This window comes from Polyergus mexicanus, unplaced genomic scaffold (genome assembly GCF_030449975.1).
Source record: "Polyergus mexicanus isolate NDT 795.1 unplaced genomic scaffold, iyPolMexi1.0 SCAF_21, whole genome shotgun sequence".
In the NCBI taxonomy this organism is placed as follows: Eukaryota; Metazoa; Arthropoda; class Insecta; order Hymenoptera; family Formicidae; genus Polyergus; species Polyergus mexicanus.
In genome coordinates, this window is record NW_027223341.1 from 1,823,350 (window position 1) to 1,843,801 (window position 20,452).

The following is a 20,452-nucleotide window of genomic DNA, read 5'->3' on the forward strand; positions in this document are numbered from 1 at the left end:
TCGTAAAGTTTCAGGTTCAGTAAAATTTTACACTCGACTCCTTACGACACAGACGAATGACAGATCTTTTCGCATATTCCACTTCAAGGAACATTAAATAAACGAGCCGTATTATGTCGAGTGCAGTCATCGACTTAAGCGAATAATAATTTTACGTAACAAAAATGGATAGAGAGAAAGAGAGAGAGAGAGAGAGAAAGAGGAAAGGGGGAGAGAGAGAGAGGGGGGGGACAAAAAGATTACGAGTAGCACAATTTTCGTATTGTAGGTTTAACGAACCGTACGAGAGATTCTATCCTATATAATTCGACCACAGCAACTTACTTTGCATTTACCAACGCGTAGATATACACGCGTAACTCATTATAAATGCGAAATATTAATTGCATAGCTGAAAATATTTCTTGCGCCTGTATAAAGCGTGTGTTTTCTACACAAAAATTTATCTTTTGCACACCGTCCTGTAGGAATTGTTCGCGGAAAACGACCATTGTTTTAATTTCTTCGTTCCACGAGACTTTTAGTTTTCACTTTTACGTTACGAAAATCGCGATAACTTTCAATGCCATAGTAATTTAGCAGTACACAACTCTTTCATTAATCCTTTGCTAAATGAAATAACAATTAACAGATGGGTGTATTACTTTCGCTTTCAGATGTGGCACTTGACATGTGTCGATGACTTCCTAAATCGCGCGTTTTACAAAGTTGGCCTCATTGTCGGTCGGCATCCCGGCTACTTCGTAATCGTGCCGATGCTATTGGCTTGCATATGCTTCACCGGTTATCAAAGGATACACTACGAAATTGATCCGGAATATCTCTTCTCGCCCGTCAACGGCCCCAGCAAGACCGAACGAGCGATAGTCGAGCAATACTTCAAAGTTAATTACAGCCATCAATTCAACGTCGGTCGTATTACTCGACCAGGTGAGACTTTCATTAATCATTCATTCTGCCAATTTCTTCTCTCACGAAGAACTCCATAAATGTAATAAACCCAGAGAATCCTTTTAATCGACAGCTGGCACATAAAATACATAGGATATGAAAATTCCTTGTATCTATAAAATGCTCCAGAAATGATACAAGGCGAGTAAATGTAAAAGTGAATTATTAAATATTGCAATCATTTTTTAACTGGAATTTTTTAATATTAAAATTATTGAATTCATAATCTCAATTCTTTTTTAATTTCGTAAAATAAAAATTACTTCAAGCTAATTCTCATTAATATTTTTTTCCTTTCTTTATAATTTCTATTATTAAATACTTACATAATTAGACTTCCTCGCCATGTTTGTAGAAATATAGTTCACAATTCAATCTCCTCTTGCTATAATTAAAGGTAACATTTCATGATTCTTGATCAGGGATCAATTAAATCTGTTGCTTGTTGCAGGCCGATTCGGTCACGTAATCGTGATTCCCAAGGACGGCGGGAATAACATGCTAAAAAGCTCGATTTGGGAGGAGCTGATGAAACTCGATCAATTAATTAAAAATATTAAAGCGAAATATGAGAACGAAGAATTCACATACGAGCAGATTTGCGCACGGTGGCTTGATGAGTGTTTCACCAATGATATTCTGAATCTGCATCACGTGATAGAGTAATCATACTGCAATAAATATGTGCAAAAAAATAAGAATTGCATATCCCAATTTAAAAAAAAAACAAGAGCATTCTCTCTCTCTCTCTCTTTTTTTTTTTTTTTGCTTAAAACAATTTGTTAATTCCATCGAATTTTAATCGAGTCTTCGACTTTTGCAGCGATGTGGAAAGGCGGAAGCTAAATCTGACATTCCCGATAACGATCAATCCGACCACCTGGGACGCTCATTTATTGCCGGTATTTTTCGGTGGAAGTGTTCTCAATGACGATCTCACTGTAAAGTCGGTGCCTTCGATACAGCTCGGCTACTTCATCAAAGTCGATAGTCCACAGCAAGACGAGATGTAAGTCTACTCATCGTTTTATTGAGTTCGCTTGCGGAGCTTGTGGCAGAAAAACTGGTCAGTTATCTTACTTATACGCAACAACGATCTTGAAAGTAACCATAGTCTTGACCATAATTCATTCATATGCGAACGATTAGAGTTTCATAAAAATATTTTACACGAATGCTGCAGAACTTATTGCAGTATTTTATTTATTTTGATCGATGATAATATCGGCGACAAATTTTCGCGTTCAAAAGGTTTGGCTTTTTACAATTCTCGAGAAATGTGTTTCAAACTACAATTTTGATAAGATATAATTGAGATGCTCAAAAAACTTACAAAATTTATATAAATGATATTTTATCTCTTTATCTCTAATTTCTGTACTTCTGTACATTCTCTTCTTTGTATATACAGGGTGTTTCATTTTAATCATCCCAAGCAAATATCTCGAAAAATATGAAAGATATGGAAAAACGTTTCAGACAAAAGTTGCATGGTTTTGAGAGGGCCGTATGATAAAAATATGGACTTGACCTTGAGTGACCTTTTCAAGGTGAGATCAATGTGGTCGATGTTTTCTTAAATGGAGCTCCCTGTTTTTATTGCATATTCTTATAGCTTATCTCGAGAGATTTTTAAAACACTATAATAAAATATTTTTTTATTAAGTACTTTTTGAATTATTTTATATTTTAATCTGACATATTTTGATATAAAAAATAAAATATTTTGTAAAATATTTAGTTTTCGATAATCTTACCGTAATACTTTCATGTACAGAATAATGAGACAAATCAATTAGTATAAAAAAAATAATTGTTTTTAAGAAAAAGTATGTAATTATTTACAATGTATTTTTTTAAACAATAATTTTTTTTTATTCAAGGTCTATATTTTTATCATGCAGCTCCCTTGAAACCATGCAACCTTTGTCTGAAACGTTTTCCCACATTTTTCATATTTTTCGAGATATTTGCCTGGAGCGATTAAAATGAAACATCTTGTATATTATTTATACAAATAATAATATATATATTATTATATAAAATTGCATTAAGAGATAATCAACAAATGCCTGTGCAAAAGTAAAGTTTCGTTAATCTATGATCGCCAATTGGATATTATCAATTGAATCATCTATTGCTATCAATAATACTCGTGCAAATAATAGATGTCTGATTCACTCAGACTATTCATATTGATTATCTATTGTTGTCATACATATTGAGATATTGTATATAGAGGCATATTAATAGCTTTCTCGCCATATTCGTTTCGGATATATGTCCGAAAGCAAAACCGAAAAAAGATTAAATTTCTCACTCTATTATCTTGTTAAAATTTATTAATCGCTAACTAATATCTCGTCAGGATATAAATAAATAGACAAGTATACCAGCATTTGGTATGTATTGTTCGTTGTCATATTAAGTGATTTTCTATCGAAATATCTTTTTATCAAAGATAATGTTTCAAGTTCGCTCTTAGGATACTCTTCAGTATTCTAATTTAATTCGACGTTTTTTCGATTCCCGAATCAGCGGCGCCGCCTGGGAGGAGGCTTTCCTAGAGATTGTCGGCAAGGCCGAGGATGGAGGTGCGTTTAAGCATATTAGCATAGCGAGATTCGCTTCGAGGACCCTCGAATTGGAACTAGAGGCCAACACCAAGACAGTCGTGCCGTATTTCACCAGCACGTTCATCATAATGGGCCTGTTCTCGGTCGTGACATGCATGATGACCGATTGGGTACGCAGCAAGCCTTGGCTCGGTCTTCTGGGCAATATCTCGGCCGCCATGGCGACAGTTGCTGCATTCGGATTATGCATGTATCTGGGGATCGATTTTATCGGCCTCAATCTTGCCGCACCGTTTCTCATGATAGGTAAGCTACTATTAAAATTACCATAACAATTCGGATATCGCAACACTCGTGATTTTATTCGATTATCCAATTATCCGATAACAATTAAAGGCATGAAATTTTCCAAACAGTGCAATATAAATTTAATTATTTACTATAAATATATATTTATATTTATTAATAAATAATATATATTAATTGCATTATTTCACGTACAAATTATATATATATATATATATATATATATATATATATATATATATATATATACCCATACAGCATTACAGCTTGCAACAACATTGCTGCAATATTGCAATGTTGCATATTGTAATTTAATGTTGCAGAAATATTACAAAGACATTATTTTACAATATAACTTTAGTAATGTTACAGCAACATTCCAAAAATATTCTAAAGAATATTCGATAATCGCTAGTTTATTCGTTTACCGCTATGCGGCGCATACTATTCCGTATTTAATTTTTAGTCACGATAATTATATAAAGAGTGACTAATAAGATTAAAGATATAATAACTATTTTTATTAGCTTAAATTGTATGATATAACCCCAACACAGGGGACTCAGACATTGGACTAAGAATTCTTTTAATAGTTTCCATTTTTATATAAAATCAAAAATTTGATAATAATTTTTTAACATGCAAAAGATACTTCAGATTTTAATAAATAAATTTTGAGATTATATGAAGACAAGAGAGATGTGAAAAAACTTGTATACGTAAATCCACCACAATCTTTTTGCATATCTGAATATTTCGGATACAAAGAGATTGTAAATTTACAAAATTGCAAATTGAGTTTTTTCTTGTTTCTCTTAGATATTCTCTGTCACTGAAGGAAGTCGAATGTGTACCGAAAAATTTGCAATTTATAATTTCGTTATTATTATAATACAGAAAATCTATATACACACTAAATCCTGATTCTTATATGCCTAATTTCTTATTATTTTTTTCATATGTTAAAGATATTATGTCGATAAATATACATAAAGCATTATTGCATATATATTATATTGCTATGTTGTTGCAATATTATATTGCAATATTTCTGTAGGCGGACATTTTACTGTTGCTGCAATATCATAACAACGTTGCAGCAACATTTCGTAATGTTTCTGCAATGTTGCAATCTTGCAAAAAAATGTTGCTGCAATGTTGTTGCAATCTTGCGGTGCTGTATGAATATATATATATATATATATATATATATATATGTATAATATGTTTAGAGTTCCTCTAGCATTATTAATGTTAAATAGTACTGCTTTAAATGTTTCTTAACAGCATAAATTTAATTTAATTTTGTATTTAAAAAGTAATGGCTTGAAGAAAATAATATATTTATTTGGCAACAAAGATTACATGGTACAATATCTATCAATATTAATTTCACGAATAATTTTGAAATTGTCATATAATTTATATATCATTTTGAAATACTTTGTAACAGAAATACAGGTATGGAATATAGCTTTTTCCCGTCATCACTAGCTATCCTTGCAGTCCTTTATTATATCGAAATATTCGAAGGTTTGCCAATCGATGCTTAGATTGATACTTTGTGTAAGTTGAGCAACGCGAAAATAACGACAGAGATTAGCCTTTTTTGCAATACAATGCTGCTAATTCCCTGTCACGTCTGAGATGTAGAAACGTGCATTCTTCGGCAATAAATACGTTAGCTCGCTTCATCAGGTGCGTACAAGCGAAACAAACATACTGTGATTTATGTGAAAAGCGGAAGTCTTCTTTTCCCTTTCGATGTTGCGCTCGCCTGCGCTCAACGCCAAGTAAGATCGGTCTTTATCGATAATAATAGCTTCATTCGCGATCCAATCGACCGGTCGCAATTCAAAGCAATTATTATATTCACTCACAAATTTCATTAAAAAATATATAGTTGATTAGCAAATCAATATATATCTTTTTACTTCTTTATATATTATTTAATTTAATTATATTTGATGGAAGAGAGTAGACGATTTTTCTGTCTCTTTCTAGACTTCTCAGAAATCCATTCATTTTTTTTTCTATCACAAAACTAAAGAATTTTAGCAAAACAGGAATATAATAAATAAATATATGTATAATATTGATAATATTATTATAATTTTAAGTAGAAATTATAAAATAATATTATACTATATCCAAAGAAAAGCGTTTCTCTTTCATATGATATGCATGATCTTTATTAGTCACGTATAATTACATGTTTCGATAAGAATGTTAATGCGTATGCAAAATGCATTGCCTCACGATTTTGATTTATTGTAAAGAAAACGCGTTTCTATTTATACTTTCTGAAAAATTACAGGCGACTCATGTAGACAAACGTGACATCCGCAGAATTGGCGGTAATAAATTTTCAAGGAACAATCGCACGCTTAGAAAATGCACGGATTCTTTCAAGCAACATTACCTTTTTTTTTTTTTTTTTTAGTGAAGAACTTACCGCTGACGATCCCTTCAAATATAAAAACTTCAATTTTTGCAGGATCATTTAATAAAATTTATTAAAAATTAAGACAGATTTGCTTAGAAATTTCTAAAAAAAATAAACAAAAGAAAAAATTAAATAAAAAAAAATAATTATAAATATATATTTTTAAAGATAATTTGTATTTCAACCAATTTAAAGTTCTTTTCTCTTTATATAATTTAAATATATATTTAAGAGTATAACTTGTCACTTTATATACATAAGCAAGGAAAATAATTACAATTGCCGAGTCGCAATAAAAAATAAACATGGGCATCGGATTTTTAACGTATTTGTACTTTTTGTCGCAGGAATAGGGATCGATGATACCTTTGTTATGCTAGCAGCCTGGAGAAGGACGAGCATCAGTAAACCGGTGCCGGAAAGGATGGCGGTGACATTGAGCGAAGCTGCCGTTTCCATCACCATCACATCTTTAACGGATATGATATCCTTTTTTATCGGCGTTTGGTCGCCTTTCCCATCGGTTCAGATTTTCTGCATTTATTCAGGTACCAAGACCATTTCACATAAATAGATCTCCATTTATGATTTTTTACGTAGAATATTTCAAAATTGATAACATCTCGATATTTTTTGCTAAAAAATATATGAGACTAAAAAAATTGAATAATTCCTAATAAAAAGAAATTGGAAAAATCTTGACATAAGAGTACAACAAAGTTGTAAGAAGCGATAGTTTTGAGATATCCACACTAGGATCGTCATGTGATTCGTATTTTTAATATCGAGTATGCATTAAATTAAATGACAGGTTTCGCAGTTGTCTTCACTTTCCTGTTCCATCTAACGTTCTTCAGCGGATGTGTCGCAATCAGCGGTTATTGCGAACAAAAGAATTTGCACAGTGTTTTCTGTTGCAAGGTGCAACCTTTATCTAAATCTGGTAAGTAATCTTTATATAGTGTAATACTTACTAAGTATTATAATTATTTTAATTGTATAATAGTAAAATATATAATTTATCTTCCTCTCTTTCTTCTTTTTATATCCAAATTATTGTTACAAAACTGATTTCTATCTTTTTCGCTGAACGAATAATTGACAGATTATTAATTTCGAGTTTTAATTAATTTCAATCTATATAAATTACTAGTTACACCTCGTTATTTCCACCATTATGTCAATCATCATTATTCATAGACTGCCATTCGAAATCGTTACGTCTACGTGATGTATTGAAGTTACGTCGTGCAAATGCACACGTTACGTTTGAATATCGTTAATTCGTTAGATCACACAGTATTACGCAATGAAGAAAGAGAGCTTGCTTTCGCCTTGTTTTATTTTTCATATCGACAACTGCAAAATATTGAAAAAGTATTGGCAAAGTATATATTTCCATCACGCGCTATCATTCTATTCATGCGAATAATTATGTTATAATTAAAGCAATTAAAATATTTTGCAATAGCCCGAATGAAAAACTGAGCTATGCGAAGAAAATTTCTGCAACCGGATATATATAATACGCGATAAGTACCATTCTCTGCGTTTAATAGCGCAATTTTTTAAACACTCACATTTCAGCTCATCGATCGTGGTTATACAGAGTACTATTATCCGGCGGAATCGATCCCGACGACCCTCACAATCCAATCGACAATCCCGAACACGGATGCATGACTTGGTTCCGTGATTATTTAGCAGCTGCGTTAAACTGTCGCCCTGTGAAAGTGATTATCATCGTCGTTTTCGTGTTCTATCTCCTTGGTGCCCTTTACGGCCTCACAACTCTTAAGGAGGGCCTGGACCGGCACAAGCTTTCTAAAGAAGATTCCTACTCGATAGCTTTCTACGATCGCGAGGACTTTTATTTCCGAGAGTTCCCTTATAGGATACAAGTAAGTTATGAAAAAGATACGAGAATCGCAAAATAGTCGATGGGAATTTTCTAATTTTTTTTTTTTTTTTTTTTAGCGATACATAATATTTTTCGAATCTCTTTAGTTTTTCGTTGTATTTCGTTATTAGAACCCGCAGACTTTATCTACTTTGATAGCCAAGAATATTACGAGAATGAGAAGAATATCGCGCGCTTTTATTTATTTTAAATCCAACACTTTAATTGTCAATACTGGAAAGGATTTTTTTACGACCATTCTTTATTAACTATACAAGATCTATACATTTTTATGATCATGATATTCGTTAAAGCCAGACAAAAATCTATCACAAAATTCGCGTTGATCAATATTTAGAGAATTCCCTTTCATACGAGCAAGCTCGGAGAAATATTTCCTCACAAGTGGCGCAAAAAAAAAAAGAAACATTAACATCGGAGGAAGGTGCGTTACGCTTGGAACTGCCACGCATAATCCGGTACACGCAATTATGTCACGTGTTCCCCTCGATACAACGCGATATCGTGCAAACAACTTTCTCCGGTCGGACTAGCTTGGACTTCAAGAAAAGTGATGTTTGTTACATCACGCTTCTCCGACTCGATCGACCGACAAGAAAGGCCAACTAAACAGAGAGATTCCGCGTTTGAATCGCTTGGCAATTCACGTTCAATTTCATTCCGGATATTTATACACGCGAGAACATGCTTCTTCTTCTACTTTTTAATATGCAATGTTACAACATTTTTTATAACAAAATGGTTTCGAGAAATTATAAAACATTTCCTTTATAAGCTACAGTAACTAAAGAATTTCAAAACCTTTTTATTTTTTATTTATATTTATATATATATATTTATATATTATTCTAAATACAAATATATATATATATATATATATATATATATATATATATATATATATATATATTCCGAATTAAAGCGAAAGCTTTAGAAGATCTTTTTGTGAATACAAATTAATTTAGAGGAGTTATATCTTCTTGAAATTATGTAGCTATAAATTTTACATAATTTTTTTTTTACCTTGAAAATATGTGAATTTAGAAGGAATTGAGGCAATATTTAATCTATATTCGTGAAGATTCTAGCTCTAAATTTTAAGATGATTAATACTATGTTGTATTAATTTCTAAGTGAAATACTAAAACATATTTAATATATATATATATATATATATATATATATGCATGTATATATCTAAAAAAATTTTTTATAAAAAGCTTTTTCATTTGTAATAATATATATTCATTCAGAATAATATATATTCAAAGTGCATTTCACTTAGAAATTAATACAACATAGTGTATTAATCATCTTAAAATTTAAAACTAGAATCTTCGCAAATATAAATTAAATATTGCCTCAATTCTTTCTAAATTTACATATTTCCAATATAAAAAGAAATTACATAAATTTATAGCTAAATAATTTCCAGAAGATGCAATTCCCCTAAATTAATTCGTCACAAAATGATTTTCTACAGCTTCCGTTTCAATTAGATAATTGCGTATCTCATAACGCAGCATGTCGAAGGCGATTTCAACGCTGCGTGTTTCTTTATGTGGCGTTAAAGTCTCGCTTCGATGAAATAAAATTATAAACTCGGCAAGAGATATGGTGGAACTGTGAATTTCACTGGAACCTTTTTCCCCGTTGCGTTAGTCCCGATACATTGTAGTGAAAGTACAGTTTCTCAAAGATGGTCCCGCACTATCGCGTTTCCTCGCAATATTAATAATGTCACGAGAGTCGCGGCGCCAAATCGAGTTCCGATGACTTCGCGGAAACGTCATTCACCGAGGAACTACTGTCACGATGAACTTTTAACGACACGCGGCGTAATTAGGCCCACTCGAAATGTTTACGTTGAAACGTGCGTTACTCATGCCGAGGTAAAACAAATTGCGTAATCATGACAAAATATGACGGTATTGCGGTTCTATGAGGTCCGAAAGGCGCGACACGTTACGTCTCGCGAGACGCGCTTTCTCGAAATTACTTTCACGAAGATATTTGTTGGAATTCCCGAAAAGGTACTCGTGTTTCAACGTTACATCTATAATCGGCAATCTTATTATTGTTTGCAAATTTAAAAAAAAAAAAATGGAAAAGGAAAGCAAGACAACAACAAATGGTTAAATCGATTTTTGACCAAACAAAGCTTTCAAGTTATTTCAATAAATTGAAATATGTATGTGTATATTATAGTAAACACGATAGACTATTAACTTATTTATTGTGATCTTTGCAAAAAAAAAAAAAAAAAAAAAAACATTTAGCAAGACAATTAAATTGCCAGAATTTTTTAAAACTATTCAATAATAAAATTATAAAATAATTATATAAATATATATAATACCATATTATAGATTTATATAATTTTATTTTTTTTTTATTTATTTTTTTTATTGAAGATAATGATTCCCTTCTCGGAATACATAATTCTGCTTTCTTATATTTACATGTATTTACATTTTACATTATATAATTTTATTTATTATATAATTATTATGTATTATAAAGTAATTATAAATTGCATGTAGTTTTCTATAATACAATGTATAATATGTATATATATATATATATATATATATATATATATATATATATATTTAATATAGATATTTAATTTTTTATATCAAAAGATGTCAGATTAAAATATAAAATAACTCAAAAAGTACTGAATAAAAAAATACTTTATTATAGTTTTGGAAAGCTCTCGATGTCAGCTACAAGAATGCTAAATAAAAAATGGGGGTTTCCATTTAAGATTTTAAAGTTGACCTTCACATGACCTTCAAATGATTTTACAAGGTCAAATCATTGTCACCTTCTTATGGCCTCCTTGAAGCCACACAACTTTTGTCTGAAACATTTTTCTCTTCCGGGTTTGGTTTTTGAGATATTCGACTGGATGGATTAAAACGGGCCACCCAGTATATATATATATATGTATGCAAGTATGTATGTATGTATGTACATACGGACTGTACATTGTACAACCTTTAACTTCCGCAATTTTTGAGATATCAGACTAAATTTTTTTAAATGGATAGGGTATTATTAAAGGATGGTTGGTATTGAATTTGGTGAAAATCGGTGAAAAGATTTATTTTTAATAAAATTTTGAATTTTTTGAGAAATGTTTGTACACGCTTTTTAGATATTGGATTAAATTTTTGTTTACGTAGATAGAATATCATTAAAGGATAATTGGTATTGAATTTAGTGAGCATCGATGAAAGGGTTCATTTTTTATAAAATTTTGAATTTTTTGAGAAATTTATACATGTTCTAACTTTCGCAATTTTTTAGATATCTTCTTCTATAAGGAAACCAAAATTGAAAAACCCGTTTGCTTTAAGAAGCTTAAGTTTTGTGAGCGAAATGAAATGATGAAGAGGCAATATGCTAGTTTCTAATTTGCACAATTTTGATCTTGTTTTTTAGATTCTGTGAAGAATTTCCAGTTTCGCTTTTCCGCTTATTTATTTTCATTACAATTTTTAATTTAATAATTAAAGAAACAATATATATTTTACATATATCGTATTTTTATCGTCTTTTAGGTGGTAGTGGCCGGCGAGTATGACTACAGTGATCCAATAATTCAACAGCAGGTGGAAAACTTGACGAAAAGCCTCGAGGCGAGCAAATACATCAGCGCACCAATCTATACGGAAAGTTGGCTTCGCAGCTTCCTCAGCTACGTAACACGCAACGAAGATTACCTGAACGTGACTATCAATGATAGGCATAATTTTACTAAGACTCTCAAAGAACTCTGGCTGTTCCCGTCCAGTTCTTTCTCCCTAGATGTCAAGTTCGACGAGACGGACGAAAAGATTGTGGCAAGCCGGTTTTTGATACAGGCGGTGAATGTAAGCGGCACGAATCAAGAAAAGGATATGGTAAAAGAGCTGCGTCATATCTGTGACATATCACCGTTGAACGCCAGCGTGTTTCATCCGTACTTCGTGTACTTTGACCAATATGAGCTGGTCCGGCCGACCACTATCCAGTGCATGACATTCGGCGCGCTCGTCATGATGCTCATCAGCTTCATCTTTATCCCCAATATTTTCTGCTGCCTATGGGTCGCCTTCTGCATAGTGTCGATCGAGATCGGGGTGAGCGGTTACATGGCGCTGTGGGATGTTAATCTCGACAGCATCTCTATGATCAATCTGATCATGTGTCTTGGCTTCAGCGTCGACTTCACCGCACACATCTGTTACGCTTACATGAGTTCAAAGCAATTACGGGCGGAGGATCGGGTCAAGGACAGCCTGTATAGTCTAGGTCTGCCAATCGTTCAGGGTGCCGCGTCGACGATACTCGGTTTGACGGCGCTCCTACTGGCTGGCACCTACCTCTTTCTCGTGTTCTTCAAGATGGTCTTCCTAGTGATCTTTTTCGGCGCCATGCACGGTATGTTCCTGCTGCCTGTGTTGTTGTCTCTCTTCGGACCTGGCACCTGCAGTAAAGGACAGGACGAGCCCGGTGAAACGAAGAATGCGAAGAACAGCACGCAAGAAAAGGAACTGGCGAACAAGCTTCAGCAACCCTATGTGATTCCACATCCTCATCTAGTCTATTACACCGCAGGCGCTGCCAAACCGCTCCAGGACAGTCCCGCGACCAGCATGGCGGCGTTCGAAGAGAGGGATCCCGGCTTGGGTACCAGCGAGGACAGCAACTCGACCGAGAGTGGCTCCTCGCAGAGCAGGAGACGTCAGTGCAAGGACCAACAGCCGGATCCACAAAATCAGGCCCGTCACGACATGTGGAGAAGATCCATCGGCGTCCTGTACGGCCTGTCGCAGTTTCAATCCGCGACCGGCGAACCCGCGTATCCGGCGCCGGATTATCCTGGCGCCCTGGCGCGAGAACCCTGCGAGGGAAACGGTCCACAAATAGTGCCTTATCTAGGACCATACGTCGCGTATCGCCAGCCGAATCAGTTGTCGCGGGACTACAGACGCAGCAGATCCTATCATAATCTGCAATATTCTGCGTCGACGCGATATATAACGGATCCTCGATATCCGTAGTAGAAAGTTGAGATGGATAGCGCGAAAGAAAAATATTGTCGACGTGATAAGCGAGACGAAAAAATCAGTTGAATTTAGGCCCATTCGAGCGGAACGATAGCGATAACTGATTAAGGCAAACTGATTTTGCCGAAAGAATAAACCGATATCGTGAAACCATGACAATGAAAAGGAAGAGCGAGGGAAGGATATCTTTTGTGCAAGATTAGAATGTTCGAATTATGGTTTATATTATTTTTAAGGGGCTGAATTTCGATAGTCAGAATTTAACTCTCAAACAGCGACACAATCGTACAGAATATGACGCCCAAGTACATATTCGGATCTATCATAAAATATTTTTTATCTCGAATAAAATTTTTATTGTTACATTTTGATTTCACTGTATACCTAAATTTTTTATTTTATTGTATACCTAAAAATTTTTCTTTCTGAATTATTCATGGAAAAAACATAAGGCATAGAAAAATAAATAAGTAACTAATAAGCATAAATGTGTAATCAATAGAATTTTAAAAAATTTAAAAGAAAAAGGAAAAAATTTAGAACAAAATAAAAAGATATTTTTTAAATATTTTCCCCCTTTTCTTCGATACGATTGATACAAATAGTTTTATAAAAAATATAAACTAATTTTACATACTAGTTTTATATATGTAAAACTAGTTTTTATACACATATCTGGGTTTGAAAAAACCTGGGCACCGTTGAACAAAGATTAATGTGATCTTGAAGAGATTTTTTGTATAATAATGCTTATACTACAAATATAAGCAACGTTAAAATTACGATCAATATATATATATATATACAGGGTGTCCTAGACCTAGACCATCCGTACACCCCTTTTCTTTCAAAAACTAAGCATTTTAGAAAAAAACATTTTGAACAAAAATTGTATGGTTTTGAGGGGAACATAAGATGGTGTCATTGATTTGACCTTGGATGGCATCGTTAAGGTCAAGTCAAGAACACCTTTAATTTCTTAAATGGAACCCTCTATTTTTTATTGCATATTCTTATAGCTTATGCCGAGAGCTTTCCAAAACACTATAATAAAGTATTTTTTCATTAAGTACTTTTTGATTTATTTTGTATTTTAATCTGACATATTTTGATATAAAAAATTAAATATCTTGTAAAAATATTTAATTTTCGATAATCTTACTGTAATACTTTTATGTAGAGAATAATGAGACAAATCAATTAGTATAAAAAATAATTGTTTTTAAGAAAATTATGTACAATGTATTTTTTTAAACAATTATTTGTTTTTTTGCACTAATTGATTTGTCTCATTATTCTGTACGTAAAAGTATTACAGTAAGATTATCGAAAACTAAATATTTTACAAGATATTTAAATTAGTATATCAAAATATGTCAGAGTAAAATATAAAATAACTCAAAAAGTATTTAATGAAAAAATACTTTATTATAGTGTTTTGGAAAGCTCTCGGCATAAGCTATAAGAATATATAATAAAAAATAGGGGGTTCCATTTAAGAAATTAAAGGTGTCCTTGACTTGACCTTAACGATGCCATCCAAGGTCAAACCAATGACACCATATTATATTCCCCTCAAAACCATATAATTTTTGTTCAAAACGTTTTTTTCTAAAATGCTTAGTTTTTGAAAGAAAAGGGGTGTATCTTACGTATGATATCAATACTTTGAGAACATTACTTGCGAAACGAGCTATTATATACAGGGTGTCCTCAGAAAGAGGACATACATCAATAATAGACATGTGAATATCCCATAACTGAAATTATGATTAAAAAAAATCAAGTCTCTAACGATTCTCAAGTTTTTAGAGATTCATCGATGTTTAAATATATATAACTATTTAATAAACTGTGTTTTAACTGTATTAACGCATAATAAATTAAAAATACCTTTAAACTGACCTTATGCGACAGACAGAGTCGCATTCTAAATACATAGTTCTAAATATATGACATAAAATGTACAAGTTTAAGAACTATATAAATTTTAAAATGTTTGTGAATCTCTGATATCTTTAGGTTCGTAAATCGTTTAATCATAACATAGAGTTTTAACTCGCTGCATCCTAAATTAATAATTTGCCTATCCCCCTTTAATCTATCATTCCACAATTTTACGTTAGCGTATTGTGCCCTTCGCAGCCAAAAGATTAATTTCGTAGTATTCTCGTTGTGCAATGTTCTTTGCGTAAGAACAATATGCACACATTCAAGAAGATAATGTCGAGATGGCGACGCCTCATTCGGGTTTATGTTAGTCGTTAAGAATAGCTCAAGTCGAACGCGATAATATATAAACGTGTATGTGTATATATATATATATATATATATATATATATATATATATATATATATACATATATACATAAACAATATATGCTCAATATATCAATCGAAACCAAAATGTCCCGCGATGTATCAATTAAAGAGATTTCTGTGATCGACATATCAATTGCTCACGTCTAGCAACACATGGCCTTAAAACAGTCCACAGATGTAACAATTTTTTGTACGATAAATCGAATAATCTAATTTGGCTAGTAGTTTATATGTAAAAAAAAATTATTGTATGTGAAGCTTTCTTCCTATTTTCTAAAGTTTCTTAGAGAGAGAGAAAAAAGCTTGAAAAAATTGTTTTGTTTCCTTTTTTTATAGATATATCTATATATATTTGATAAAAAAAAGTTACATTAAAATAAATATTCAATTTCAAAGTTTTCCTTCATTTTTAATTTTTAATAACGCTTTGCAGATAGCCTCTAAATAATCACTCGAATGATTCTATAGGGAATGTCTTGCGTATTATGGCCAAAGTAAAAAGAGAGCTAAGCGAAGATAGAGTTAAGCAAGAAGGCAATCCAAGTGCGGACGCCACGCTTCGTGATTCGCATAATACTCGTATACATCCATGTATGAATGAACAGTTTAATGGCTCTGTAATAATTTTATTGCATTTCCGTTTCTTTTAAATTTGCAAAATCGATAAAAAAAGTAAAACGCAAATTGTCATACCTTTACAAAATACTAGGAATCCTTGTTATACGTACGATATCCGCAATACAAATCAAAAATGTAATTATCGTGCTAATAATCAATCCATAAAAATCAAGAGTGATTTTAAAATTTTCTATGTGAAAACTTTCTCTTCCCATTATTTCTCTAAACTTTCGAAAATATCTGCGTTTTTCAACTTCACAGTTTTAAAATAAATCTCAGAATATTTCTTAAATGTTAAATAATTTTAATAACTTTTAAATAATTTTATTCTTATTTAGAAATTTATATATGACCGTGATGAAAGAAATATAAAGAAGACTTGCAGTATCCAAGCAGAACAGAAAATCACAATAATATCAAAATAACATGACAAAATGATTATCAAAAGTCATTATGACATCATTTTGATGTTATTGTGATTTTTTGTTCGGCTTGAGTACAAATGTAAATCTGTCGTACCATAAATTGTAACATTTGTGAAATCTTTACGAAGGAATCGAGAGAATTTCTTTCTACAAGAGACAATGTTTACATGTCACACCCTTAAGCGGGTTTAATAACATCCGTAGTTTTAAAATTAACCAATCACGATTATTCCTCTGAACAATGGAATGACTGTTCTGGAATGATTGGCCAGTTTTAGAACTACTGTTATTAAATCCGATTAAAACTTACGTATAAACGTAGTCAATATCTCATTTGTCGAACAAGCCGGTCTCATTTATCATAATATCAACAAAAATGTTTAAAAAGTATGACAATACGTATCTTACAAGCGAGAGTAACAACACAACAACAATGTACAAATACGGGCAAATATAATATCTAAAGAAGCATTTTCGCGATCAACGATATATGTATAGACAAGTATCTTCCTCACTTTGCAATTTGCAGTGTGCGTTTTCATATTTATAAATGCGAGAGAGAGAGAGAGAGAGAGAGAGAGAGAGAGAGAGAGAGAGAGAGAGAGAGAGAGAGAGAGAGAGAGAGTATATATGAGCTGAGCGATATTGTAGCTAATGGCAAACACGTGACGATTTGTTGCCATTAGAAAAAATAATTATTATAGGAAATATATTCTGGCAATGATCTTTTGAATTTGTTTCTTTTTTTTGTGGCATCTTTTATTTTTTTCAAAACTTTCCTTCCCTCTTTTAAAAGAATTATTCCATCAATCGACATAATAATATAACAATTAAGCAAAATCTTTTGATATTCGACTTTTTTATATGATTTCTTCCTTTTATCAGTAGAATATATATACTTTGGCAAGAACATTCAAATTTCGTTTCAAATTTTGTGAGCTCTCCAGAGAAATATAATTCATAAAAGGCACATATATACTTGTGTAAAATAAATTGCAGATTTCAATCAGATGAGATTTCTTTCGACATTGGAAGAACTTGGACAATTTTATATTAGATAATAATGAAAGAAATTAATGCATAAACTCTAAATTATGCGAAGTGCACATTACGTACTTTCGAAAAATTAAGAGGAGAACATAATTTGATAAAACAAACTGAAGATTCAAATTTTTAGATTCAAGTTTTCGAACTCAGGTGGACCGGCGGATAAACATTTATTAGCTAAACACAACACACACACACACACACAATGGTGCAAATTAAAATTAATACTCGTTAGTTTGCCATATTCCCATACAGCACAGAACATTGCAATTACATTACAGCAATGTTACAATCTTGCAAGTTGCAATGTAATATTGTTGAGACATTATTGAAATATGGAATTGTAATATTTCATGAGAATGTTACAGCAACATTTCAAAAACATTACAAAAGACACTTTTTGATAATCGCTACTTCGTTCGTTTACCACTATGCGGCGCGGGTTGCGTTATCTATCCCGTATTTAAGTTTTAATCACGATGGTTATATAAAAAGCGGTTAGTAATATTAAAGGTATAGTAACTATTTTTATCAGATTAATTTATCTGATACAATCCCAACATATGAAATTCAGGTATTGAATTGAGTGTTCAGAAATCGGACAAATAATTATCCGAAAAAAGTTAAAATTATCCGCTTATTATCTACTTAAGATATGGAGTTTAATATTTATATAAATAAAATTTTAATTTTTATGAATTAAATTAGTTAATCATTATCAATTTTTTAAACTTGTAAATAATTTATAAAATAGCGATGTTAATTAGATAACAGAAAATTATTTAATAGTTCCCATTTTTATATAAAAGCAAAAATTTGATAATAATTTTTTAATATGCAAAATGCTTCAAATTTAATTTAGATAAACTTGGAGAATATATAAAGACATCCAAGAGAGACGAGAAAAAACTTGTTGTAATTGCGTAAATTCGCAATCTTTTTTCTTATCTCTTTTGGATGTTTTTATATATTCTCAAAGTTTACGTATTAAATTTGAAGCGTTTTGCATATTTGTAGCAATGTACTTAAATATTACAAATACATCGTAACATTACTATAGTCTTACATTGAAATATTTCTGTGGGCGGACGTTTCAACGTTGCCGCAGGCTTGCAGTAACATTACAGAAACATTTCGCAACTTCTATGCAATATTACGATGTTTCAATGTAAGATCTATGCAACGTTTTTGCAATCTTTCGGTGCTGTATGGGTTGGATACAGAGTGCATTTTATTTGCGATAACTCAAATCGTTTAGTGGACAAAGGAATCCTTCTATTTCTTGTATCCTGATTGGTCCCTCCACTACATGAAACACTGATTTCTATATATAACTAGATATGGCATAATTGAAGGTTGTGAGCTCCATCTATAATATAGCATTTATTGTTTACGAAGGTATTATAAAGTTTAGTTATATGTTTACTGATCAATTTTCCCACATATAGATCTACATAGGAAAATTAATCAGTAAACATATAACTAAACTTTATAACATCTTCTAAATAATAAATGCCATATTGTAGACGGAGCCCACAACCTTCAGTTGGTCACACTTTTTTCGTCCTATGCCATATCCAATTATATATAGAGATCAGTGATGTGAAGGTAATATTTCATTTATCAAACGAAAAGCTTTATCGGACATAGGGTCAATTTCATCAAGTCCAGTTAAATGAATCGACGATTAAAATTAGCAGGATGGCTGACCAAAAATAGAGGTGAAGGAAACCTAAGCATTCATGTCATTTCAGTTAACCATCCAGCTCCGTAAAATTAGCCGGACTATTTTAACTTTTTAATAATTAAAATTATCTAATCGTTTGGTGGTCGTTTGGTGATGATTGGTAGTCTAATTAAAATATTTGGTGATTAATCGGTTTTTTTAAATTAAATAATTAAAATATTGGTGTAAATAAGTTAGCCGGACATTTTTAATTTTTAGTCTAATCGATTAAATTAGAGCTTACTCGATGCAGAATCATTAGGTGGTCACAAATCCTTTATTTACAACGTTTGGTGGTCCATAATTTATCCAAAAAGTAAAAAGAACCATGTGCGGTTAGGTAGTGGGGATGGCTAACTGGAAGCTGTAAACTTAGCCAAACAAATATATTATTTATCAACCAATTTTGTTCAAATTGATCTTAACTGAAAGACAATCGTTTGGTGATGATTGGTAGTCTAATTACAATGTTTGATAGTTAATTATTATGCTACTACGATTATAAAATCATGTACACTGACCCTGCGCCTGCGCATGCCTTCGTCGTGTAATGGCTCTTGCAGATCAGCGCGATGACGCGACGCACGATATCCAATGAGAGCTCCGCTTTTCGGAAAAAATAAAATCCTTATTGTCACTGGTCTAGTTTCCACCAAAGTTGTCAATCCGATTCTGTTTCGGTGCGCATCGAATTTAATGTACTGTTTCCACTGAAAGTAGAATAGAAGCGAGAAAAATTGATATTTCAGTAGAGCCAACTTAACTTTTGCTTGTGAATGTAAATAAACATAATCCTTGACAATTTTTTTGTTAATTTTCCGTTTTGATGATTAATACGAACAAACGATAACTCTTACGAACATCGATATATAGATTATATATCGATTATATATTGACGGTTATAAAATAAAGAAAAATAAAGTTGGCACCATTTAGTCTCAACCGTTTCCACCGACTAAATTTCGCTGTCACTCCGACAAAGCTTGTAGATCAAAATGGAAATGAAATGAACACAGTCAGTCGTGTTTCCATCGACTTAAATTTGGTTCTACGC

The 20,452-nt window shown here is 32.0% G+C and overlaps 1 protein-coding gene across 1 annotated transcript in view; it reads left to right on the forward strand.

Annotated features, from left to right (window-relative positions):
- Positions 1 to 14,449, forward strand: part of Ptr (patched domain-containing protein) — a 32,547-nt gene extending 18,098 nt beyond the window's left edge. The window contains exons 2-9 of the mRNA XM_070312071.1: positions 657 to 930; positions 1,403 to 1,613; positions 1,775 to 1,960; positions 3,490 to 3,833; positions 6,627 to 6,827; positions 7,091 to 7,222; positions 7,867 to 8,180; positions 11,770 to 14,449. Coding sequence (XP_070168172.1) covers positions 657 to 930; positions 1,403 to 1,613; positions 1,775 to 1,960; positions 3,490 to 3,833; positions 6,627 to 6,827; positions 7,091 to 7,222; positions 7,867 to 8,180; positions 11,770 to 13,254 — 3,147 coding nt within the window. The 3' untranslated portion in view covers positions 13,255 to 14,449. The remainder of the gene's footprint in view (positions 1 to 656; positions 931 to 1,402; positions 1,614 to 1,774; positions 1,961 to 3,489; positions 3,834 to 6,626; positions 6,828 to 7,090; positions 7,223 to 7,866; positions 8,181 to 11,769) is intronic.
- Positions 14,450 to 20,452: the final 6,003 nt, after the last annotated feature.